Source organism: Pithys albifrons, chromosome 16, assembly GCF_047495875.1.
Source record: "Pithys albifrons albifrons isolate INPA30051 chromosome 16, PitAlb_v1, whole genome shotgun sequence".
In the NCBI taxonomy this organism is placed as follows: domain Eukaryota; kingdom Metazoa; phylum Chordata; class Aves; order Passeriformes; family Thamnophilidae; genus Pithys; species Pithys albifrons.
Window position 1 is genome coordinate 1,960,052 of NC_092473.1, and position 25,618 is coordinate 1,985,669.

At 51.8% G+C, this 25,618-nt stretch overlaps 2 protein-coding genes across 5 annotated transcripts in view; one reads left to right on the plus strand and one right to left on the minus strand.

Annotated features, from left to right (window-relative positions):
* Nucleotides 1-4,124, minus strand: part of LOC139679425 (uncharacterized) — a 10,292-nt gene extending 6,168 nt beyond the window's left edge. For 2 of the 4 annotated variants that reach the window (XM_071571175.1, XM_071571172.1), the window contains exon 1: nt 3,975-4,124. The gene's annotated coding sequence lies outside the window, so the exon portion shown is untranslated. The other 2 variants (XM_071571174.1, XM_071571173.1) reach the window with 2 other exon arrangements.
* Nucleotides 4,125-9,025: 4,901 nt separating this feature from the next.
* Nucleotides 9,026-25,133, plus strand: RNPS1 (RNA binding protein with serine rich domain 1). The gene is made up of 7 exons (XM_071571333.1): nt 9,026-9,081; nt 13,941-14,096; nt 15,118-15,309; nt 16,460-16,562; nt 17,501-17,654; nt 19,171-19,312; nt 24,930-25,133. Coding segments are annotated over exons 1-7 (855 nt in total). The 5' UTR covers nt 9,026-9,079; the 3' UTR covers nt 25,036-25,133.
* The last annotated feature ends 485 nt before the right edge of the window (nt 25,134-25,618 follow it).

Below are 25,618 nucleotides of genomic sequence, written 5' to 3' on the forward strand. Positions count from 1 at the left end.
AAATTCTCAGCATTCCCCATGCCAAGGAAAGATGCTCCAAGGACACCACCACCTTGAGGCTGCAGGTATGAGGAGCTCAGGCCCAGGCAGGATAGCCTGCCCTCCTCCCAGGGTGTTTCCAGACATGGCCAGAGGACACCAGAGCATCTGAGCAGCTGGGGACAGACACATAACCCTGAGAGCAGCTCAGTTGGTTCAAACTTGGTTGTAATAATGCCAAGGTCATGGGTTCAATCCCCTGTGTGGGCCATTGACTTAAGAGTTGGACTTGATGATCCTTGTGGGTCCCTTCCAGCTCAGAATAGTCTGGGATTCTGTGTGATATGGTTTCCATCAATGCCAGGAGCACCCCCAGCTGCACCTTCATCCAGCCTCCCCAGGGAAGGAGATGATGAGAGCACCCTGGAGATGTGCAAACTCCATGCAGCACCTTCCCCAGCTCCCTCTCCACTGAGGATACCACCCCACTGTGTACCACCCCCACGTCCCAACTCCCTCCTTCTTCACATGCTCATCCCCTCCTGACCTTCCCAGCCCTTCACAGAGCTCCCACCACCCAGCACTGCCTTCCTGGGCTTAGGGACAGCTCTGAGGAGGCACAGACCACGCTGACCCACTAACCCCATGAAGCTCAGCATTCCCAAGGCAGGGTGTTCCCACAGCCCCAGTGACTGGAGGGGCAGCAGCAGGGGCAGTTTGGCCAGTGTGGCTGCAGGGCATGGCTGTGGGCAGGGCAGCAGCTTCATGGAGACCCCACCAACACTCAAGACTTCACCCAGGCTCCTTATGCTTCAAGCACAGCAACTCCCTCTGCAGCAGAGGTTTTTAACAGAAACAGGCTGGATTACATATCCAGGCTCCAAAATCCACCTGTGCCCTCACACTGGGTTTGTCAAGAGGAATTTAAGTACTCAGACAAGAACAATAAATGCCAAGTGTCTCACTGCCCTGCCTTTACCTGTGCCTCTCTGTAAAGCATTATGCACTTTGTGTCACTGCTCTGCAAAGATGTGGCCCTTCCAGCAGAGAGAACTGCACCAGCTAAACCACAAGCACACCGTGAATTTCTTGTGTCTTCCACATGTGAAGAGGCAACAAAGAAATTACTGTGAAGTGTAACATGGTGTTTGTTCCTTAGGGTGAAACCAGGGATTTGACCAAGTTTAACAGTGCACAGGCATGTTCCTACAGCATCAGGACATACAAATGTTGCAGGAAAACAGAGGGAAAAGGGCATCTTGTGAGAGTTTTTGGGTTAAGAGCACTGAAACACACAAATATATGCAGTGGCACAGCCAGGGGCAGACAGTCCTGAGATTCTGAGCCATTTCAAGGTGCACTGCAAGAATAGCCTCAGACTTCGAGAGAGAGGGCAGGCCAGATGTTCAGAGACTATGGCTGAAGGCTTAATTCACCTGTAAGGATTTCAGCTAAATTGCTAAATTTAATTCTGCAAATTACAGAGGAACCCCCAAAATCTCCTATTTTTGCTGTTTCAAACCTACACAGTTACTCAACAGCACAGCCATTGGGAATTCTCTCAATTCTCTGCAACAATAACAAAGGCTGTTAATACACATTAGGCTGAAAGGTTTTCAAGTCCTCAGAAGACAAAAACCCTGTAATTCCTCTAAGGAAGCCACCCACTGTATCCTGAGGCCAGACACACATGTACCCCTACTCTCATGCAGGTGCAGGAGTGACAGACTGAACAGGGAGGGAAACAAAAGGTCTTCCAGCACAGGGGAAACACCAACACCCAGAGGCTGTGACAGGCTGAGCCAGGGCTGCAGTGCCACCCTCACAGGTGCTGAGCCATGCCTGGCACGGGGTGCTCACACCCCACCGTGACACATGAATGCCAGTGTCGCTGTGGGCAGAGGGACCCACGGGTCACCTGGAGCTCAAGGAGAGCTGCTGCAGCCACACCACCACAACCCAGAGCCAAGGAATGGGAAGGGCAAAGAAAGGCAGCTGCAGCCAGTGCAACACACAGGACAAGAACCCTCAGCCTCAGGCAGCGTTTGGAGACACTGTGCCTGTTCACATACAGTTTGCTGTATTTTCAGTAGTGTTATGCTGGCAGATGAGATCCAATGTTTGTTCAGCCAAGAAGTCACAGAAGGTTTACAAATACAGCTGAGGAAATGCAGTTCATGCACTAGGACACTTATTCCTTCTAATCTCCATTCCAGCAGTCATTCCCTGTTGTCTATTCTGATGGTTCCCAAATGCTGATAATCTGTTTCATTCCCAAATTACCCTTTCTCATTCCTTATTTATTAACTTTAATTACTCTTCTTTCTTTTCTCTCTAGTTTTGACCCATGTCCTTTCTTTAGTATCTTTAGTTTAGCCTGGAGAAGAGGAGGCTCAGAGGTGACCTCAGCACTGTCTGGAACTGCCTGAAGGGAAGTTCTGGCCAGGTGGGGGTTGGTCTCTTCTCCCAGGCACTCAGCAATAGGACAAGGGGGCACGATGGGCTCAAGCTCTGCCAGGGGAAATTGAAGTTGGAGAGCAGAAAGAAATTCTTTGCAGAGAGAGTGCTCAGGCATTGGAATGGGCTGCCCAGAGAGGGGGTGGATTCCCCATCCCTGGAGGTTTTTCAGCTGAGCTTGGCCGTGGCACTGAGTGCCATGATCTGGTAAAGGGACTGGAGTTGGACCAAGGGTTGGACTTGATGATCTCAGAAGTCTTTTCCAACCCAATCAATTCTATGATTCACTTTTTTTATGTCCTATCTTTCTACTTCAATTCCCTCCAAACTGCTTTTGCTGAGTCCTCTCATCCTGTGACACCTCACAATTCCCCAGTAGCCCCCCTGTTGCCAAATGTTTTGTCCCAACCACCACCTGCACCATAAGAGAGCAGTTTCCCTGCAGAGGTGGCAGCAAACAGCCTGTCCAGGGAAGCAGCCTGGGAGTGCAGGAGGGAAGGGACAGAAAAACAGAGGTAAGAGCCAAAAGCAGCCCTCGTGGAGCTCTGTCCTGTCCTGCCCTGCCTGTCCATGGTGACTTGGCCGAGGAGCTCTGTGGTTATCTGCTGCCCAAACCCATCATGAGCCTCTGCCTAAACCCACCACCCAGCCTCTCACTGCCCAGACCCACTGCCCAGACCCTGCCCAAACCCACCGACCATCCCTCTGCCCAAACCCACCGTCCAAACCCACCGACCATCCCTCTGCCCAAACTCACCGTCCAAACCCACCGACCAGCCCCTGCCCAGACCCACGGCCCAAACCCACCGACCAGCCCCTGCCCAAACTCACCGTCCAAACCCACCGACCAGCCCTCTGCCCAAACTCACCGTCCAAACCCACCGACCAGCCCCTGCCCAGACCCACGGCCCAAACCCACCGACCAGCCCCTGCCCAGACCCACGGCCCAAACCCACTGTCCAGCCCCTGCCCAGACCCACGGCCCAAACCCACCGACCAGCCCCTGCCCAGACCCACGGCCCAAACCCACCGACCAGCCCCTGCCCAGACCCACGGCCCAAACCCACTGTCCAGCCTCTGCCCAAACCCACCGCCCAGGCCCTGCCCAGACCCCCTGCCCAGACCCACTGCCCAGTCCGTGCCCAAACCCACCGCCCAGCCCCTGCCCAGACCCACTGCCCAGTCCGTGCCCAAACCCACCGCCCGAACCCACCGCCAGCCTCTCTCTGCCCAAACCCACCACCCAAACTCACCGCCCGCCCTCTGCCCGCACGTGGGCACCACCTGAAGTATCTGCACTTCGCCTGGGCAGCCGCTGCGCAGGTGTCTGAGTTCAGGACGCCGCTGGCACAACCCTCGAGCTCCGACCCTGCCCATCAGCGCAGCTCCATCCTGCGCATCGCTGCCCGACCTCGCTCTGCGGGCCGACACCGTCCCGCTGCCACCCCCGCTCAAAGCCCCCTGCCAGGAGCTCCCCGTGCCCTCCCGCACCCACACCAGCTCAGGGCACGAAGGGAATGGGCACAGCACCCACGTACAGGACTCCCAGCGCTGCCCGCTCCTCCCGAGCGAAGGCTCCGCCGCCGCCGCGCCCGCCGCGCCCACCCAGGCACCGCCACTGCCAACTTTTGGGGAACTGCCGCTGTTTGAAAAGCTCCTGCCCTCTTTGTTTGGTTGCGGCACAGCCAGCAAAGGCTGCTGGGAAGGTCACCCAGGAGGAGACCACGCACCGGGAGGGAGGAGCCCTCTCTTAACTCTTTCGGGGCAGCCCCGCTTCGGAGCCGCATCACCTTGACGGCCGCGGGGCACAGACCTGTCCATCCTGTGAGAAGTAGGAGTGTGATTCGTGTCGGTAATAACGACTGGGTTATTGGGGCTCCTATAATGACATGAGAGAAAACATATGGCCAGCCAATTAAACAAAAATTCCAACTTAGACCCACATGGAGAGATAAACAGGATAGTGTTAAATCACTTTATCTCCTATAAATTTGTCAAGGACCACATGAATTGTAACAGGAAGGTTGAAGAGTTAAACTTTCCCATATCTAAGGGGAACAGAATTTATGGTGGGGTTATCACTGGGGTTGTAAAAGTAACTTAGCTATAGTAGTGTATGTTAAACTGCTTAACAATGTACTTAGAATGTTTTTGCATGAGTTGAATGAATATGTATGTAGAGACTAAATAGATGTTAGAATTACACTGTTTGGTGTGCCATGGTGGGCAATGCTGTGTCCATCATACCCAGCATGCTGAAATTGCTTTTATCATATAATAAACTTGAATTAAAAACCTATGACATTGAGACTCTGTTTCTCACAATCCCATCCCAGAGCACAGCCCAGACATGGCCAGTCAATCTGTGCCAGGGATGGAGGAGAAGCCCCACACGAGGCAGGAATGTAGTCCCATCCCTGAAAGCACCAGCTCCGTGCCCGGGATTGCCGTGAGCTGCTGGCACAGAGCAGAGGGGCACAGCAGTGCCATTGGCTCTGGGATTGAAGCTGCTCCGACCTGTTCTCACCTGTGCCCGTGCCCCTCAAATATCTCTCCTTGGCTGTAAGGCTCAGTCCTGCCACTGGTGGCAGCCACTGGGAGGGGACCAGCCACCCCTCACTGTGCCACCAGTACCCTGGGGCTGGCCCTGCTACTCACAGCTCTGCAGGAACCTTCTTGTTGAGGGGCTGGAGCGGGGCCAGAGAAGAGCAACGAGGCTGGAGAAGGGACTGGAGCACAAGTGCTGTGGGGAGAGGCTGAGGGAGCTGGGGGTGTTCAGCCTGGAGAAGAGGAGGCTCAGAGGTGACCTCAGCACTGTCTGGAACTGCCTGAAGGGAAGTTCTGGCCAGGTGGGGGTTGGTCTCTTCTCCCAGGCACTCAGCAATAGGACAAGGGGGCACGATGGGCTCAAGCTCTGCCAGGGGAAATTTAGGTTGGAGATCAGGAAAAAAATCTTTGCAGAGAGAGTGCTCAGGCATTGGAATGGGCTGCCCAGAGAGGGGGTGGATTCCCCATCCCTGGAGGTTTTTCAACTGAGCTTGGCCATGGCACTGAGTGCCATGATCTGGTAAAGGGACTGGAGTTGGACCAAGGGTTGGACTTGATGATTTTGCAGGTCTTTTCCCCTCAATCTCTTTCCTGAACTGAGGGGCCCAGAACAAGAAATGCCACTGGATGATGCTTCATTTTAAGTCTTTCATTCTCTTCACAATTTTCTTGCAGCCAAGTCCCTTTCTGCTCCTATTCCTTTCTGCCACCACCCCAAAAGAGAGTTTTTGTGCTGGGAATCTGCCACCTGCACAGGGGACAGGGCCAGCAACTACCTGGGCTGGCTGGGCAGTCAAGTTCCTGGAAAGTCAAGAACTGAAGCCCCAGGTGCCACTTTCATTTTTATCACTATGCAGGGCAGGGTTTGTAGGAAAACTTAATTTTTATGACACCAGTAAGTGTAGCTGCACAAACCAGACTTGCAAACCTGGCACAGCTGGCAAATATTGCCCCAGTTTTTAAGAAGGGCAAGAAGGAAGACCCTGGAAACTACAGATCTGTCACTCTCACTTCAGTGCCTGGTAAAGTGATGGAGAGGATTATTCTGGGAAGTATTGAAAAACACCTGAAAGACAAGACAGTCACTGGTCAGAGCCAGCACAGCTTCACGAGAGGAAAGTCCTGCTTATCAAACCTGATTTCCTTCTGTGACTCACTGTAGGGGTACAGAGCTCTTTTCCAGAAGATATTGCTGCCAATGAGGCAGTTATTTTTCACCAAGGTATCTTTCCTGCCTAGGGCAGTTAAATGCCTCCCTGCCATCCGATCCCGTCAGATCTCGGAAGCTCAGCAGGGTCAGCCCCGGATTAGTACTTGGATGGGAGCCCTCCTGGGAAATGCCGGGTGCTGTAGGTTCCAGTCCTGAGGACTTCACTGGCACTGTCCAAGCTCACTCGGCCGTGGCAGATGAACCTCAGGACTGAAACGGTGGGGCCAGTTCTGCGCACGCTGAGCCTCACCTGAAATCCACTGCGCAGGCTGGAAGGGCCCAGCCACGTGGGGACAGCCCTGCCCAAATCTGCGTTGGCCAAGCCGAGCCACACACACACATCTTTCCTGCCTGGCTGAGGCATCTCTCCCAGACACAGTTTGGGATGTTTCTCTGCATGAATTCCACAGGAGGTGACTCCCCAGGCACAAGAGAGAACACACAGATGTGCTGCAGGTCCTTGGCAGCCGCGGGGGAGCCAAGGGAGGGAAGTGATGATAAAGCCTGAGGAGGGAATGAAAGCCTCTCCTTTTTGCCTTTGCTCTGAGCCCAGTGCTGCCCTTAGATAAATTTCCAGCATTGTCACCTCTGAAATAAGCCTTGGAATCCTTTCCACTGCTCTGCCATTCTTTTGGGGGAATAGCTGTGCATGTTTTGCTTTACACGTGGTGACCCACCTGGCTGACCAAGGGAACACAGATGGGATCTTTTGGGATTTCAGCACAGCTTTTGGTCCTGACTCTCCCAGGATCCCTCTGGACAAAGCTGGATAAACCCACCCCATGGTGGGTGAGCAACTGGCTCATGGGTGACAGTGACTGGGGTGACATCAGACTGTCCCTGTCACCAGTGGGTTCCACAGGGCTCTGTTCCTGGCCCTGTGCTCTTCAACATCTTCATCAATGACTTGGGCACTGAGCAAGTTTGCAGGTGATCCCAAACTGGGAGGAGCTGCTGAGTCCCCCAAGGGCAGTGACTCAGGGACCCCTCAAGAAACTGGATTTTATCCCTTCTCCATAAAATCACAAGGTCTTTACTAATTTTTAATCAGTCCTGTACTAACTTTATATTTTATATTATTTTTTTATTTTAGCTTGTACCTTAGTCTGTCAGTTCTCTTAACCATGCAGAGCTTTAGACAAAAAGGAATTTAAACCTGTAGCTGGAAGATGAACTTTAAGAAATAAACCAAAAACTCTGTTTTGATTAGAAGCTGAGCAGTAAGAAGGAAATTGGAAAACATGTCTAGATTAGGACCTGAAGCTGTAACGTTGTTTAGTTAAAAGGAAATATTGAGCTGCAGAGATAAGAGCAGCCCATTAGAGCTGTTAAAAGTCACCCAAAATATCCTGCTGAACTTTGGGGAGGGGTTATCAGCTGTAACTAAGTATATAAACCTGGAAACACAAAAGTCTTGTTGAACATCTTTGGTGGAATATCCCCCATGTTCCCAGTGCTGAATAAAAGGAAGAATTTTGTTCTATCCTATTGGATTTGATTGTTTCTTAACTCAGCAGGGAGGTCCTGCAGAGAGACCTGACAGAGCAGAGGGTTGGGAATCACCAACCATGGGAGGTTCAACACAGGAAAGAAATGGATCCTGCCCCTGGGATGGGGCAATCCTGGATGTATGAACAGAGTGGGGAACAAGATGCTGGAAAGCAGTCCTGGGAAAGGGACCTGGGGAACCTGGTCAGTGACCAGTTGGCCATGAGTCAGCAGTGCCCAGGGGCCAGGAGGGACATCCCTGCCCTGGGGGGCATCAGGGCCAGCATGGCCAGGCCAGTGTGGGGATTGTCCTGCTCTGCTCTGCACTGGGGCAGCCTCACCTGCAATGGGGGGCAGTCTGGGGGGACACAATGGAAGAAAGACATTAAACCATTAAAGAGAGTCCAAAGGAGGGCAACAAAGATATGGAAAGAGCTGGAGGGGCAGCATGTGAGGACACTGAGGGCACTTGGTGTGTTCAGCTGCACAAGAGGAGACTGAGGGGAGACCTCATTGCAGGTCCAGCTTCCTTGGGAGGGGCAGAGGAGGGGCAGGCACTGATCTCTGTCCTGCGGGGACCAGGGACAGCACCCAGGGAATGGCTGGAGCTGTGCCAGGGCAGGGACAGCACCCAGGGAATGGCTGGAGCTGTGCCAGGGCAGGGACAGCACCCAGGGAATGGCTGGAGCTGTGTCAGGGCATGGACAGCACCCAGGGAATGGCTGGAGCTGTGCCAGGGAAGGGACAAGGCACAGGGAATGGCTGGAGCTGTGTCAGGGCATGGACAGCACCCAGGGAATGGCTGGAGCTGTGCCAGGGCAGGGACAGCACCCAGGGAATGGCTGGGGCTGTGCCAGGGCAGGGACAGGGCACAGGGAATGGCTGGAGCTGTGTCAGGGCAGGGACAGCACCCAGGGAAGGGCTGGAGCTGTGTCAGGGCAGGGACAGCACCCAGGGAATGGCTGGGGCTGTGCCAGGGCAGGGACAGGGCACAGGGAATGGCTGGAGCTGTGTCAGGGCAGGGACAGCACCCAGGGAACGGCTGGAGCTGTGCCAGGGCAGGGACAGCACCCAGGGAACGGCTGGAGCTGTGTCAGGGCAGGGACAGCACCCAGGGAACGGCTGGAGCTGTGTCAGGGCAGGGACAGCACCCAGGGAACGGCTGGGGCTGTGCCAGGGCAGGGTTGGGTTGGATCTCAGGAAAAGGCTCTTCCCCCAGAGGGTGGTGGGCACTGACCAGGCTCCCCAGGGCAGTGGGCACGGCCCCAAACTGGGGCTGGCAGAGCTCCTGTCCCGGTCCCGGTCCCCTTAAGCGCCCCCGCCCCGCCCCTGCCGTGACGCCATCAGAGCGCGCGGCCCGTTCCCGCGCGCGGCGGGGATCGCGGCGGCGGCGCCGAGATGTGAGTGCGGGGCAGGGTCGCGCCATCCGCGGCCATCGGGGCCCGGCCCGCCATCCCCGCCATCCCCGGCATCCCCCTCCATCCTCCGCCATCCGCCCGGCCCGGCCGCCGCGGCGAGCGCAGCGGGGCCTCCCGGGGGCCATGGCGGGTCCGGGGGCAGGGATGGGGCCGCGGCCTCCCGGGGGCGGGCAGGGCTCGGAGGCGGGGCCGGGGCCTGCGGGAGCCGGGCCGGGGGGTCCGGCCGGGGCGCGGGGGGAGCGGGCGGGACGCTGAGCCGGCCCTGCTCGGTCGGGGCTGTTTGGCAGCCCCAGGGCGCTGTCGCTCGCCCGCCCTGCCGCGGGACCGCGGCCCTTCCGCCCCTGCGGAGCCCGGAGATCCCTCCCCCGGTTGCAGCCGTGCCCCGGGGCGCTGCCGGGCAGCAGGGCAGGGTTCGCTGCCTTTGCGGCAGAGCTGCGGCTCTAAAACAGAGGGGGGTGTGCGAGTGATCGCCTGGGCTGCGTGGGTGGGTTTTCGACTCTGTTTTTGGGGCGGGTGCGCCAAAACCCTGATTTGCGAGGGCGGGAGAGGGGTTTGATGGTGAGAAAGAAGAGCGTCTGTACAAGTGCGCTGTTGTACAGCCTTGTGTGAATTCTGCAAGTTATTCTTTGCACGTTTCCTTAGTAAAGGCCTTCACTCATGTAAGTGAAAGTGCCCACGATTGGGCTGAGGTTTCCGACTGAGCTTGGCCAGTGGTGTTCCTGAGAAAGGGATGTGACCCTGAGATCAGCTCAGTTGGTTCAAACGTGGCTCTAACAATGCCAAGGTCATGGGTTCGATCCCCTGTGTGGGCCATTGACTTAAGAGTTGGACTTGATGATCCTTGTGGGTCCCTTCCAGCTCAGAATAGTCTGGGATTCTGTGTGTATTTGGTGGAGTGGAGACACTGCTTAGTTTGGAGGCAGCTGAAATGCAGCTTCATGTGTTGAATCCCGTCATTTGCTGAATGTTTCAAAGCCATGTGGCTCATTTGCCTGGTGAGTGCCTGTCCCAAGCAGTGCCACGGTGACTGTCCCCTGACAGGAGGCTCAGGTGGGGCTCAGGCTCTCCTCCCAGGCAATCAGGGAATACAGGACAGCTGGACCAGGGAAGGTTTGGGTTGGACATTAAGAAGTTCTTCACAGGAGGGGTGATCAGACATGGGAAGGGGCTGCCCAGGCAGGTGGTGGAGTCGCCAACCCTGGAGGTGTTTAGGCAAAGACTGGACATGGCACTTGGTTGACATGTTGGTGTTGGGTCAGACGTTGGACTTGCTGATCTCAGAGGTCTTTTCCAACTTAATGAGTTCTGTGATTCTATTCCCTGCTCCAGCAGCAGGCTGGGTAACAGCAAACATGCTGGTCCTTCATTCATGTTCTCTCTTCCCTCCTCCCAGAGGGGGTAAAACCAGACCAGCTGTCAGACACCAACAGGTAGTTCTGCAAGGCTGAGCTGATACATCAGGACTGTGGGAATCCACAGGTGCAGGGGGAGCTGACAGAGATAACCCAAACCTGGCTGTGGGTTATTTAGGAGAGAAAAGTGGGCCTTGGGGTGACTTGTGACCTTCCAGTACCTGAAATAAACCTACAAGAAGGATGGAGGTAACTTGGACAAGGGCCTGGAGTGCCAGGATAGGGGAGAATGGCTTCCTACTGACAGAGGGCAGGGTTGGATTAGAGATTAGAAAGGTTTTCTTCCCTGTGAGGGTGGGCAGGCCCTGGCACAGGTGCCCAGAGAAGCTGTGGCTGCCCCATCCCTGGAAGTGTCCAAGGCCAGGTTGGACAGGGCTTGGAGCAACCTGGGCTGGTGGGGGAGGTGTCCCTGCCCATGGCAGGGAGTGGAAAGAGATGAACTTTGGGGTCTTTCCCATCCCAAACCACTGTGTGATTCTGTGAAAGGAAAATGTTAAGGTTTTTGATCTTGTGAAATGGAAACTTCTGTGTTCTGTGCTGCCCAGTGACTCAGCTGGTCTCATGCAGTGGCTTTCAGCCTGAACTGCAGCCCCCTCACACCTTGCACTAGAGCAGAGAGCTGGATAGAAGTGCCCTAAAGCTGAGGGACATGCACAGGTTGCTTTTACTTGGTGCCCTTTGCAGCTCTGGTGTGACAGGAGACATTTGCTCTCCCCCTGGGCCCTGCCAGTGTCACGTCTCTGGTGGGATCTCCTGTTCTCCATGCAGAAAGCTGTGAGTGTTTCCTGGTTTCTCAGGGATCTGGGTGTGCCAGTCTTCATTTGTGTTGCATTTTGGAGTTGGTGTGTCAGGGAAAACTGAGGCTGAAAATCAGGAAAGCCTGTTTGGCTGTTTAGGAGTGATCTCTTCCCAAACATAAATTTAATTACAATTCAGACAATAAAGTAATTGCTTACCAGAAGCAATAAGACTGTTGGATGCTGTGAACTGGAAAGGATTTTTCCCTGTTATCTGAGTTTGCCTGTGATACATGTGGAGATACAGGGGTTTCCACCATCCCACAGTGCTGTGCATTGTGTTCAGTTCTGGGCCCCTCAGTTCAGGAAAGAGATTGAGGGACTGGAGCGGGGCCAGAGAAGAGCAACGAGGCTGGAGAAGGGACTGGATGTGGCACTGAGTGTCCTCTTAACACCTCCAGGGATAGAGAATCCACCATGTCTTGATCCAACCCCACTGTGATCAACAGCCCAGAGCACAGAGTGCCAGAGTGATCCCAGTGGGATTGGATCAAGGATTGGATTTGATGATCTTGGAGGTCTCTTCCAACCCAACTGAGAAGAGAAGAGCAACGAGGCTGGAGAAGGGACTGGAGCACAAGTGCTGTGGGGAGAGGCTGAGGGAGCTGGGGGTGTTTAGCCTGGAGAAGAGGAGGCTCAGAGGTGACCTCAGCACTGTCTGGAACTGCCTGAAGGGAAGTTCTGGCCAGGTGGGGGTTGGTCTCTTCTCCCAGGCACTCAGCAATAGGACAAGGGGGCACGATGGGCTCAAGCTCTGCCAGGGGAAATTGAAGGTGGAGATCAGGAAGAAATTCTTTGCAGAGAGAGTGCTCAGGCATTGGAATGGGCTGCCCAGAGAGGGGGTGGATTCCCCATCCCTGGAGGTTTTTCAACTGAGCTTGGCTGTGGCACTGAGTGCCATGATCTGGTAAAGGGACTGGAGTTGGACCAAGGGTTGGACTTGATGATCTCAGAGGTCTTTTCCAACCCAATCCATTCTGTGATTCTGTGATTCATTTCCAGTGCAGGTAGGGCTGCAGCTCCCACACATTGTGCCCACACTGCATTCCCTGAACCTTTTTTCCTTGGTAGTTGAGGGTGTCACACACACATTAATACAGGCTGAGTTACTAATAAGTTGAAGGCAGGTCTGTAGTGCAGGTGTTAAACAATCCCCATGGGACAGAGTGCAGTAACATGATTGTAGATGCCACAGACTGTGTGATGGATGCAGAGCTCACGTGGGAAAGATCAGGAATTCAATTAATGCCCCCATTTCAGTGCTAAATAGTGGGGTGTTAAATTTGTCTCCTTTTGGATCTAGAGCAAAGAGGGAACTGATGTGGGTAGCTGAGGTCAGAATCCAGTTTGAGCTTTCTGCTGAGAATCATAGAATGGATTGGGTTGGAAAAGACCTCTGAGATCATCAAGTCCAACCCTTGGTCCAACTCCAGTCCCTTTACCAGATCATGGCACTCAGTGCCACGGCCAAGCTCAGTTTAAAAACCTCCAGGGATGGGGAATCCACCCCCTCTCTGGGCAGCCCATTCCAATGCCTGAGCACTCTCTCTGCAAAGAATTTCTTTCTGATCTCCAACTTCAGTTTCCCCTGGCAGAGCTTGAGCCCATGTTTAAGTTGAAGGGAGAGCTGCTGTGGCAGCACTGCAGCAAACTCAGCCCCTTCACCTGCTCTTTCTGAGGCTGACAGTGCTTTGGGAGCAGCTGGTTGAGGCTGGAACCAGCCATAGCTCAGTGAGGGTTTGTTCTCAGCTGCCCTTCCCTCCTGCCAAGTATGTGCTGCATGGAGAGAGCTGGTGCTTCTCCAAAGCCAGGGCTGTGTCGAGGGGCATGAGCTGCCTGTGTGTCTTGCAGAGAACATTGATGTCTTCTGTCTGTCAGTTTTTTGGTTGGATAATGAAGGTGTTTTGTACTTGTGTGAACGTTGGCAGCATAGGATTAAATGTGGCTGCAGTGTCAGGTGAGGCCCCGTTGCCCATGTGAGCCCTCTGTCCTGCAGGGTGAGCAACTCAGGGCTCTGGGGGAGGCAGTGGATGCCCAGTGTGTTGCAAGCAGGTCTGCTGGTTTATCCCTAATTCTAATTTCTTGTTTGTGAACCCTTTTATCTTGTCACTTGGCTGTTCTTTGGGGTTTATTGAGCATCAGTTCTTGGAGTGGAGGACTTAGAAGTGAGATTTGAGACAAGTGGGGCCCATTCGGTGCTGCTTTGGTTGCCTCCAAAGGGGAAGAGGAGTTAGCAGGATTGAAAAAGAAGAGTTTTCTAGGACTCAAAAGAAAATAATAAAAAATCCAGCACTAGATAATCATGCTGTCCAAATTTACCAGGCTTAACAAAACTGGGGATGTTACAGGGTGCTTGGGCTCTCCCAGTGAGAGTGAGGAATTGGAAATGCACTTCTTCCTGAGTGAATTTCTGTGTGCTGTGGCTGTCTTCCTCAAAGCTGCTCTGGAATGAGAAATACTTCCCTTTTTCTAACCCATGTGGACTTGCCTAATTAACTCTGCAGTCACAGTGATCCTGCCTGGCATTCAAAGTTCAGTGTTTTGTCTTGCCTTCTGTTCTTTGTTTGGGTGTGGGGCTGCTGTTGTCTGTTTCTCTGCATTAAGCAATACCTTTTGCAATTTGTCCTTGAAGGGCTCCCTCACCCACCAAGCGCAAGGACAGGTCTGAGGAGAAGTCCAAGGACAGGTCCAAGGACAAAGCAGCCACCAAGGAGTCGGGGGAGAAGGATCGTGGTCGGGACAAGACGCGCAAGAGACGCAGCGCGTCCAGTGGGAGCAGCAGCACCAGGTACCTCCTTCGGATGGGGGTCACAAAGAAGTGTTTCCAGAAATCTCCAGCTTCATTTCTGGTAGTCTTGGGCCTGTTGAAAGCTTGTGTTGTGTCACAGTGTAGTTTTGTCTGACTTGAGGGGGTTTATCTTTTTGATGGGAATTGCTGTTGTTGTCTTGGGAGGTGTAGCCCCTCAGTGTTCATTGTTCTAACTCACAGTTGCTCTCTCTGTATCAGTTTTTCAGATGTTTTTCTGGGTATTCCACTCATTTTTGTTCTTCTCCCCCTCTCTAGTTCCATTTTATGGGGAGTCACAAGTAAGTGTTTCCAGAAATCAGCAACTTCTTTTCAGGTAGTCTTGGCCTGTTGAAAGCTCATATTGTCTCAGTGCAGTTTTATTTGACTAGAGGGGGTTTATATTTTAGATGTGAATTTTTTTGGCTGTCTTGGGAGGTGTAGCCCCTCAGTGTTCATTGTTCTAAATCATAGTTGCTCTCTCTGTATCAGTTTTTCAGATGTTTTTCTGGGTATTCCACTCATTTTTGTTCTCCCTTCCTCTCTAGTTCCTTTTTATGGGGAGTCACAAAGAAGTGAAATCAGCATCTTGATTTCTGGTAGTCTTGGGCCTGTTGAAAGCCTATATTGCATCACAGCGTAGTTTTGTCTGACTTGAGGAGGTTTATATTTTAGATGTGAATTTTTTTGGCTGTATTTTGAAGTGTAGCCCCTCAGTGTTCATTGTTCTAACTCACAGTTGCTCTCTCTGTAGTTATCAGTTTTTCAGATGTTGTTTTCTGGGTATTCCACTCATTTTTATTCCTCTCCCCTCTCTAGTTCCTTTTTGTGGTGAGTAACAAAGCTTGTGTAGTTTTGTCTGACTTGAGGGGGTTTATATTTTAGATGTGAATTTTTTTGGCTGTCTTTTGAGGTGTAGCCCCTCAGTGTTCATTGTTCTAACTCACAGTTGCTCTCTCTGATCAGTTTTTCAGATGTTGTTTTCTGGGTATTGCACTCATTTTTGTTCCTGCCCCCTCAACAGATCCCGTTCCAGCTCCACCTCCAGTTCAGGGTCCAGTTCCAGCACTGGTTCCAGCAGTGGCTCCAGCTCCTCGTCTGCCTCGAGCCGCTCCGGGAGCTCCAGCACCTCGCGCAGTTCCAGCTCCAGCAGCTCCTCGGGCTCTCCCAGCCCCTCTCGCCGCAGACACGACAACAGGAGACGCTCCCGCTCCAAGTGAGTTGGATTTCCCTGCTCGGAGCTGCCAGATGGCAGGTTCATTTCCATGCAGAACACGAGATTGGGATCAGAACGGGCTGTTCTCGGAGCACCATTTGCTTTGTCCATAACTTGGAGATCTGAACTCTGTTAGAAATGGGTGTGCTCCATTTCCTTACCACCCAAACAGACACCCTGTAGGAACAGAGAGTAAAAACCTCATTTTAAAGGGTGACTTTAAATATTATATTTTGTGAAGGCAACCTTATCAAATGTTTCCCCAGCAGTATGGACCTAGAGCAGAGTAGAGCTCTTCTGTTCCTGTAAATTACAGCCAAGACTAACAGCAAAGCCAGGACTAAAACTGGGATATGTGTATGCATGTGAGTGTGTATTCCTATGTATAAAAAATTAAATGGAAGCATTTTCCTGTAAGGGTGATGTGGGACTCAAACTATCTTAATATCTGCAAAGTTTTTCCTTTGGCTGAAGTGCTGAAGGCTGATAAAAATCTGCTTAAGCCACTGTGGGTTTTTTAGTGTATCACTCAATTTGTGGACTTTAATTTAAGATCAGGAAGAAGCATAAATTTCCTAAATACTGATTTTTTTTTTCCACAGATTAAAATTGCATTCCTGATATTTTTTAACTGCAAATATGCAGCTACTTATATATCTTTTTTTAGCATTTCTGGATCTCTGTAGTGAACAGAAGATCTAGAAACACAAATCACTGGATCTGTTAATTTGCTTGGTTGTCATATGGGGTGGTGTTTATGGCCTCATTTTACCTCTTTAATTGTTGAGGCACAGAAAGTTGTTTGTGTTAATAGCTGGGAAATGCTTTCACTATGGCCACAACTTCATGGAAGTGTTGCCTGAATTTCCTGTTCGTTACCCCAGTTGTAGTGAAGTTGAAAAAGTTGCAAAAAAAAGCTCTCAGATTCCAGAAGGTTCTAAAGAAAAGCAGACAAGGCAAATGCAAGTCCTGAGGTGTTTCTGAGTGGAACACCTTCACCACCACCCCAACACTTCCTAACCTGTAACTTCCTCAGAAAAAAGATGCCCTTCCAAGAAAACTGATACTTTTAATCATGTGATAATGACTGGCTTTTTGCTTTTGTCTTGCATGTTCCCTTGAAACTCTGAATGTTTTCTATTCCAATCAGGTCCAAGCCCCCCAAGAGAGATGAAAAGGAGCGCAAGAGACGGAGCCCCTCACCCAAACCCACAAAGGTGCATGTTGGAAGGCTCACCAGAAACGTGACCAAGGTAAGGGCATGTTCCTCTGTAGTATCAAGCATTGGTGCTCTTCTGTGAGAATGTGTGAGTGGCTCTTTCAAAGCTCTCAGGCTGTTTTGGTGACTAGAGAGCTGCCAAGACATCACTGTTGGAAATTGTTGCTTTGTGTCCAGATTGATAAGAGAAGAAAATTTTAGTAAGGTTTTACTGAGTCAAATATACCATGAGGGCTCCTGACACTGAGGTCTGCCCACTTTATCAATATTTCACACCTTCATAGAATCATAGAATGGATTGGGTTGGAAAAGACCTCTGAGATCATCAAGTCCAACCCTTGGGCCAACTCCAGTCCCTTTACCAGATCATGGCACTCAGTGCCACGGCCAAGCTCAGCTGAAAAACCTCCAGGGATGGGGAATCCACCCCCTCTCTGGGCAGCCCATTCCAATCCCTGAGCACTCTCTCTGCAAAGAATTTGTTTCTGATCTCCAACTTCAATTTCCCCTGGCAGAGCTTGAGCCCATCGTGCCCCCTTGTCCTATTGCTGAGTGCCTGGGAGAAGAGACCAACCCCCACCTGGCCAGAACTTCCCTTCAGGCAGTTCCAGACAGTGCTGAGGTCACCTCTGAGCCTCCTCTTCTCCAGGCTGAACACCCCCAGCTCCCTCAGCCTCTCCCCACAGCACTTGTGCTCCAGTCCCTTCTCCAGGCTGCTTTACTAGGAAGAAAACTGTAGAAGTTGGAGCAACAGCTGAAATTAGCTTGGAGTTATTAAGGATATCTGGCAGTTTCTGATAAAGGATCTACAGAGAGCTGGGCTGGCTTGAGTTGTCTTTGCTGGAATGTCGTTTAAAGGTCTTCAGGGGTAAAAGGTTGAGGCTGCTGAAAAAATAGTGTGCTGTGGATTTCCTGCTCTGTGTCAGCCCATGAGTGTGGCCTGTGCCCAGAAGGTTTGCTTTTTCTTTGCAGGATCACATAATGGAAATTTTTTCCACTTACGGAAAGATTAAAATGATTGACATGCCAGTTGACAGGCTAAACCCACACCTCTCCAAAGGTTATGCTTATGTGGAGTTTGAGAATCCAGATGATGCTGAGAAAGCCCTGAAACACATGGATGGAGGTAGGTATCATCCTGCAAGGAGCCTGAGGGCTTCTGAAATCTTCAGAGCAGATGGATTTGATCTGAAAATGATTTAGAGGTGATAGGGATATCTTTGGGAAACAGATCTGAAATACTGTCAGCTTTCATCCCAAATGGCTTTTGTGTGGTTTAGGACAGATCCAAAACATCACAAAACTGTTAAAACTCATTTTTGTGGGTTTTTTTTTTGAAACAGTTATAAAATTCATTACCCTGTAAAGATTTTCACAGAAACTTAAAATCTGAACTGCAGTTTGGTGGGTGTGGTATTTTTGGCTTTAGTTTCAGCTGGCCTTTAGTTTCAGCAGGCCCAGAGAGTCTATGTAGAATAGAGGGAACAAACATCACCTGACTTAAGCAACCAAAGAGATATTTCATATCATTTGGACATCAAAATCAAGTATAAAAGAAGGTGTAGGCAGTGCCTGGGGCAGTCCTTTGACGGCCTGTGCAGAGCAGACCTGCTCTAACCCTTGCTGGGGGTGTTGGGCCTCATTCACCACTTCACAGCTGTTTGGTTTGGGAAGTACCTTTTGTCTTTGTTGTTGGTTTTCTCCTCTCTTGTTGGGTGTCCTTTGGGGGAGCTTGGAGTGTTTTTGTGAGCTGGGTTGGTGCAGGTCTGTGCTGTTTGCACGGGCAACTCAGTGGTGGTTGTTGTTGGTTTGGGTTTTTTCCACATTTGTATATATATATATATTATATCATATTCTGTTTTTAATTGTCTCTCTTTTGTATAATATAAAAGGTTTGTTATTTCAGAGTCTGGTTGGGGTTTTTTCCCTTTTTTTCTCCTCTCTCTTTTTTCTTCTCTCCTCTTTCCTTGGTGGGGGTATGAGAAATAAATAAACAGGATTTTTTCAAGCAAATGAATTAACCAAAAGTTACTAACAACATGCATTTTAAAGTGGTTTTTCCTTTTTTACTAACCTATAGGCATATGATGGAAATGTAGGGTCGGGAATCAGGGCCACCATAGAAATAGCCATCTTAATCAAGACCCTGCCTCTTAACATAACATATCCAGTCAGAGGCAAGGGAATGCCCTTTCTGTTACGTGGATGGGGTGGGATTTAGAAGCCTTTAAAGGAGGCAAATTTGATTTTGGGGGAGTGGAATTAGCCAGGGCACCACAACACGTGTTTGTAAGTAAACCTTTCTGATTGTTACTTTCCTTTGTTTCACAGACTCTGTCTTCATTGGAAAATTCAATAAATAGAAATGTTTCTCACAGGGGGATGGGGGGGGAAGTGGATTCTCTCTGTGTGTTGGGCAGTTGGCATCTTGCCAGCTCAACATAACAGAGGGGTATTAGATGAACAAATCTAATATATGTGTGAGCTTGGTCACCCTCGGCGGGCGGTGGGGACAACACCGTGGGCTGATCCCACTGTTGCTTCAGCCGCTGGTGACAGAGCTGTGGGTTGTGGTGATGTGCTGTGTGTGTGTGTTGGTGCTGCAAACACTGACTGCTCCCCGTGTGTGCCGTGCCCCCCAGGCCAGATCGACGGGCAGGAGATCACAGCCACGGCCGTGCTGGCCCCGCGGCCGCGCCCGCCGCCCCGGCGCTTCAGCCCCCCCCGGAGGATGCTGCCCCCGCCCCCCATGTGGCGCCGGTCCCCCCCGCGCATGAGGAGGAGGTGAGAGTGGCACGGCTTGGGGTCCCTCTAGGTGTGACAGCATGGCACTGCTGCAGCACTTGGCGTGGGGACAGTCCTGTTGGGTGTGACTTACCCCTCTATAGGGGTCAACAAGGATAGGGGTTAGACCCTCAGTCCCAGGCAGGGGGGCACCGTGGGTGATGGTCAGAAGAGCTCAGGCACAGCAGACATCAGAGGGCTTACAACTTAAAGAGTTTATTCAAGATACTTAACAGACAGTTTCTCAGCTCATAGTAGTAGTAGTAGTAGATACTTTTTGAAGTTCCTATAAGATCATCTAATCCTCAGTAACATCCACACCTTTTATGTTCTCTCACATCCAGCATGCCATGACATTATTGGTTAACCAATTCACACCACATACACCACAGCCTTTCATTGGCCACAGAACCCCCCCCACACCACAGGTAACCTCTTCTCTTAAAGGTGCACCCCAAACAGCTTTTCTTAAGGGATGTACTCACTGTCACCCCACACTCCTCCAGGTAGGGCAGTCCCGTGGTGTAAAGGAGAGCAGTCCGGACTCCGAACTCCAAGGTCCTGAGTTTGAGTCTCAGCGGGACCGTCCCCTGGCAGTTCAATCCCTCCCTGCTATCCCATCCTGTCAGATCTCAGATGCTCAGCAGGGTCAGCCCCAGTCAGTACCGGGGGCTGTGACAGTCCCGAGGACTTCCCTGTCACTGTCCAAGCTCGCTCGGCCGTGGCAGATGGACCTTGGGACTGAAATGGTGGGGCCAGTTCTGTGCACGCTGAGCCTGACCTGAACAATACACTGTGCAGGCTGGAAGGGCACGTGGGGAGAGCCCTGCCCAAATCCTCATGAAGTCTGGCCATACACACATACACACACCCCTCCAAGTGACAGCAACACCTTTTGGGCACCAGTTGAACTTGGTTGCAGTTCCCAGCTCTGATCTGGGTGCAGCCAGTGGGAAAGGTTGGGTGCTTCCCAGCCTGTTCCCTGGAGCCCCTTCTGCATGAAGGCTTTGAGGTGAAGTGGGAACAGACTCTGGCTGCAGAACACTTGTGGCAGCTGAGCCAGCTTGTTTTTTGGAAGTCCTTGTACCTCCCTCCCTTATTTCTGAATGGGCACATGACCAAAAGCAGTCCTGTGTCAGGTGAGCAGAGTGCACTGGCCCCAAGATGTGACCTGAGATGCTTGTGCTGGTTGTGTGACTTGGAGCTGCCTGCTCATGCTCAGACAAGTTGTTCTGAGTCTTCTTCAGTGTTTACACAGGCTCCTCTGTCTTGCAAATCTGCTTAAACTCTAATCAGCTGAACAGCTTTGAGCCACAGGTTTAAAAATGAGCACTGGTTACCCTGGCACAAAATCCACTGCCTGTTGGTCCTCCTTTAAACACACCTTTTGCTGAGCTCTGCCAGTTGTTGGTTTCACATTTCCTCCTTTGGGTTTTTCCCTAGTCCCAACTTTTACTGTCCTGTTAATATTCTGTGCCTGGAACCCTGGTGTCATAGCAATGGCCATACAGGTTGATTGTAGTATTGAAGAGCTTGAAGCTAAACTGTTTCTTGAGTTAACTTCCTCTAAGGAACTTCCCTGGAATTTGAAAGGGCTTGGATAAATCCTCCTGAATATCACTGATTCAAAAGTCAAACTGATCAGGCAGAATCAGATGAAGAAGTATCTGATGTAGAATGAATATCAGATTTTCCTCATTTTCCTTGAGGAAGAAAATAAATTTCTTGTCTGTTTGGATATTCAACATTCCTTCCAGTTCCTGAAGCAGAGGGAGGATAGCTGGAATATTCCTGCTGTGCAGTCAGTGTTTGAGTTGCTGTTTTCCTCTGTGGAGAACTCACTCGAGCTCTTGTGTGGGAGAGATTTTGGAGGAACTCTGGGAAGTGTTTAAGAGCTGACCAAAGCTCAGTTGGTTCAAACTTGGTTGTAGTACTGTCAAGGTCATGGGTTCAATCCCCTGTGTGGGCCATTGACTTAAGAGTTGGACTTGGTCATCCTTGTGGGTCCCTTCCAGCTCAGAATAGTCTGGGATTCTGTGTGAGATGTTGCAAACACTGTTGTGACACCTCACATTCCTTGAGGTATAACCAGAAACCAGCTACACACACCAGCAGCTGAGGATACTCTGGAACACCTGGTTGATATTTGGGCATCCTGACATCAGCCCCTGCTCAGGATCACAGTCCTGTCTTGTTTGCCAAGAACATGCTTGTTCTTCCATGACCCCGGTGGTTCTCACCTGTTCTCAAGGGTGCCACCAAAGATTCAGCCATTTTGACTGTGAATGTGACATTTTCAGAGCCCTACAAGTCAGATTTGTTAGGCACGACTGATAATATTAAGGCTTTCAGCATATACAAATAAATTGAAAGATTTTGTCAAATATTCTGGTACTTCCCATATGGGAACAAATTCTGAGTAGGCTATAGAGGAGTTTGTGACCTTGCAAAACATGGTCAAAAGGACCTCAACAAGGAGGGCACAGGATGGGTTTGGTACCCAGCATTTTGGCAAGGCCCATGGTGTGGGAGGGATTGTGGAGGGAGTCAGGGAAGTGTTTAATTTAAAGAGCTGACCAAAGATTAGCTCAGTTGGTTAAAACTTGGTTTTAATAATGCCAAGGTCATGAGTTCAATCCCCTGTGTGGGCCCTTGACTTTAGAGTTGGACTCGATGATTCTTGTGGGTCCCTTCCAACTCAGAATAGTCTGTCTGTGAATATAAATGCTCACCCCCTCTGCTCCTGTGTGCTGATGTGCTGTCCCCATTGCTGCTCTGTGCTGATGTACTGGCCCCTCTGCTGCTCTGTGCTGATGTACTGGCCCCTCTGCTGCTCTGTGCTGATGTGCTGGCCCCTCTGCTCCTGTGTGCTGATGTACTGGCCCCTCTGCTGCTCTGTGCTGATGTACTGGTCCCTCTGCTGCTGTGTGCTGATGTACTGGCCCCTCTGCTGCTGTGTGCTGATGTACTGGCCCTTCAGCTGCTGTGTGCTGATGCGCTGGCCCCTCTGCTGCTCTCTGCTGATGTACTGGCCCCTCTGCTGCTGTGTGCTGATGTACTGGCCCCTCTGCTGCTGTGTGCTGATGTACTGGCCCCTCTGCTGCTGTGTGCTGATGTGCTGGCCCCTCTGCTGCTCTGTGCTGATGTACTGGCCCCTCTGCTCCTGTGTGCTGATGTACTGGCCCCTCTGCTCCTGTGTGCTGATGTACTGGCCCCTCTGCTGCTGTGTGCTGATGTACTGGCCCCTCTGCTCCTGTGTGCTGATGTACTGGCCCCTCTGCTGCTCTCTGCTGATGTACTGGCCCCTCTGCTCCTGTGTGCTGATGTACTGGCCCCTCTGCTGCTCTCTGCTGATGTACTGGCCCCTCTGCTCCTGTGTGCTGATGTACTGGTCCCTCTGCTCCTGTGTGCTGATGTACTGGCCCCTCTGCTGCTCTGTGCTGATGTACTGGCCCCTCTGCTGCTGTGTGCTGATGTGCTGGCCCCTCTGCTGCTGTGTGCTGATGTACTGGCCCCTCTGCTCCTGTGTGCTGATGTACTGGCCCCTCTGCTTCTCTGTGCTGATGTACTGGCCCTTCAGCTGCTGTGTGCTGATGCGCTGGCCCCTCTGCTGCTCTCTGCTGATGTACTGGCCCCTCTGCTGCTGTGTGCTGATGTACTGGCCCCTCTGCTCCTGTGTGCTGATGTACTGGCCCCTCTGCTGCTGTGTGCTGATGTACTGGCCCCTCTGCTCCTGTGTGCTGATGTACTGGCCCCTCTGCTCCTGTGTGCTGATGTACTGGCCCCTCTGCTGCTGTGTGCTGATGTACTGGCCCCTCTGCTCCTGTGTGCTGATGTACTGGCCCCTCTGCTGCTCTCTGCTGATGTACTGGCCCCTCTGCTGCTCTCTGCTGATGTACTGGCCCCTCTGCTCCTGTGTGCTGATGTACTGGCCCCTCTGCTGCTCTCTGCTGATGTACTGGCCCCTCTGCTCCTGTGTGCTGATGTACTGGTCCCTCTGCTCCTGTGTGCTGATGTACTGGCCCCTCTGCTGCTGTGTGCTGATGTACTGGCCCCTCTGCTGCTCTGTGCTGATGTACTGGCCCCTCTGCTGCTCTGTGCTGATGTGCTGGCCCCTCTGCTGCTGTGTGCTGATGTACTGGCCCCTCTGCTCCTGTGTGCTGATGTACTGGCCCCTCTGCTTCTCTGTGCTGATGTACTGGCCCTTCAGCTGCTGTGTGCTGATGCGCTGGCCCCTCTGCTGCTCTCTGCTGATGTACTGGCCCCTCTGCTCCTGTGTGCTGATGTACTGGCCCCTCTGCTGCTGTGTGCTGATGTACTGGCCCCTCTGCTGCTGTGTGCTGATGTGCTGGCCCCTCTGCTGCTGTGTGCTGATGTACTGGCCCCTCTGCTCCTGTGTGCTGATGTACTGGCCCCTCTGCTCCTGTGTGCTGATGTACTGGCCCCTCTGCTCCTGTGTGCTGATGTACTGGCCCCTCTGCTCCTGTGTGCTGATGTACTGGCCCCTCTGCTGCTCTCTGCTGATGTACTGGCCCCTCTGCTCCTGTGTGCTGATGTACTGGCCCCTCTGCTGCTCTCTGCTGATGTACTGGCCCCTCAGCTGCTGTGTGCTGATGTACTGGCCCCTCAGCTGCTGTGTGCTGATGTACTGGCCCCTCTGCTGCTGTGTGCTGATGTACTGGCCCCTCTGCTGCTGTGTGCTGATGTACTGGCCCCTCTGCTCCTGTGTGCTGATGTACTGGTCCCTCTGCTCCTGTGTGCTGATGTACTGGCCCCTCTGCTGCTCTCTGCTGATGTACTGGCCCCTCTGCTGCTGTGTGCTGATGAAAGCCCTCCCTGTGCTGTTGCCACAGAAAAATGAAGAGTGAGCAATTCAGATCTATGTGGGATCTTGTGAGACTGAAGGCAGCTAAGAAGCAGCAAGGAGCACAGCTGCTGCTAGGTGGTAGGGAGGAGGTTACTCCCCAGGAATTCACACAGTAGTTTCTCACAGGACTCTGCAGGCACCTGAAAAGGTCTAGGATAAATTCTCCAAAACATTGGACTTGTGAGATCAGGGTTGTTCAGCCTGGAGAAGAGGAGGCTCAGAGGTGACCTCATCACTGTCTATAACTACCTGAAGGGAAGTTCTGGCCAGCTGGGTGTTGGTCTCTTCTCCCAGGCACTCAGCAGTAGGACAAGGGGGCACGATGGGCTCAAGCTCTGCCAGGGGAAATTGGAGTTGGATATCAGAAAAAAATTCTTTACAGAGAGAGTGCTCAGGCATTGGAATGGGCTGCCCAGAGAGGGGGTGGATTCACCATCCCTAGAGATTTTTAAACACAGATTGGACGTGGCGCTGGGTGCCATGATCTGGTAAATGGACTAGAGTTGGACCAAGGGTTGGACTCGATGGTCTCAGAGGTCTTTTCCATCCCAATCGATTCTGTGATTCTATAACCAATGGGGATTTGCAGCTCTATGGTGTGAGGTTCAATTTAACCAATAGAACGTAGCTTTTACTCTATATAAACTGTGTGTGGTGTGTAATACAGGGGGCGTTCCCTGGATCACGTTGACCTGTGTGTGGTGTCCAGTTCCCCCACCGTATATTGACTGTTTTCCGTACCGTGCCCAGGTCCCGCTCCCCGCGCCGCAGATCCCCCGTCCGCCGGCGATCCCGCTCCAGGTCTCCCGGGCGAAGGCGCCACCGCAGCCGCTCCAGCTCCAACTCCTCCCGATAAAGCAAAAGGACTGGACAGCTTTGTATTTTTTAACTTAAATCCCATCAGACTTATATATTGTACATTTTTTTTAAAACAGCTCTGGGTGAGGAGTGAGAGGGATAACCTGGCAGTGCAGAGAGCACCAGTTCCTCGCCAGGAGCCTTTGCCACTGGGGTTCTTGGCATTGAGTTGAAATTAGTTCAAAATGGCTTTGATTTTAAAGCATCTTTTCCAGATAAAGGACAGGAAAGATGTTTCAGTCTCTCTCCAGTTAGCAGGCTGCTGCTTGCTCGTTGTAAATGCTTAGCATGCTGTACAGACCAGCATGTCAATGTTGAGCTATTTCAGAACCCCAGTGACTAAGCCAGGGGGGACATTCACCTTGATCTCTCGGTGCCAGCACAAGATTTTTCTGGGCTGCTGAAGTCCAGACCTGCCCAAAATTTAATTAAGTATAGCACTGTTGCATTATTCCAGTTCCCCATGATGATTAGTGTGTCTGCAGAGTAATCTCTTTTGTAATGCTGATACCAGGTGATCACCACAGAAACAGTGGTCACTGAACCTGACACTTTAAAGAAGAAGCTGGAAATGCTGAGAA

Coding starts and splice junctions, on each gene's coding strand:
- RNPS1 (XM_071571333.1), top strand. Junction 16,563..17,500: donor TCACCAGAAACGTGACCAAG/GTAAGGGCATGT, acceptor TTTTCTTTGCAG/GATCACATAATGGAAATTTT. Junction 19,313..24,929: donor CCCCCGCGCATGAGGAGGAG/GTGAGAGTGGCA, acceptor TACCGTGCCCAG/GTCCCGCTCCCCGCGCCGCA.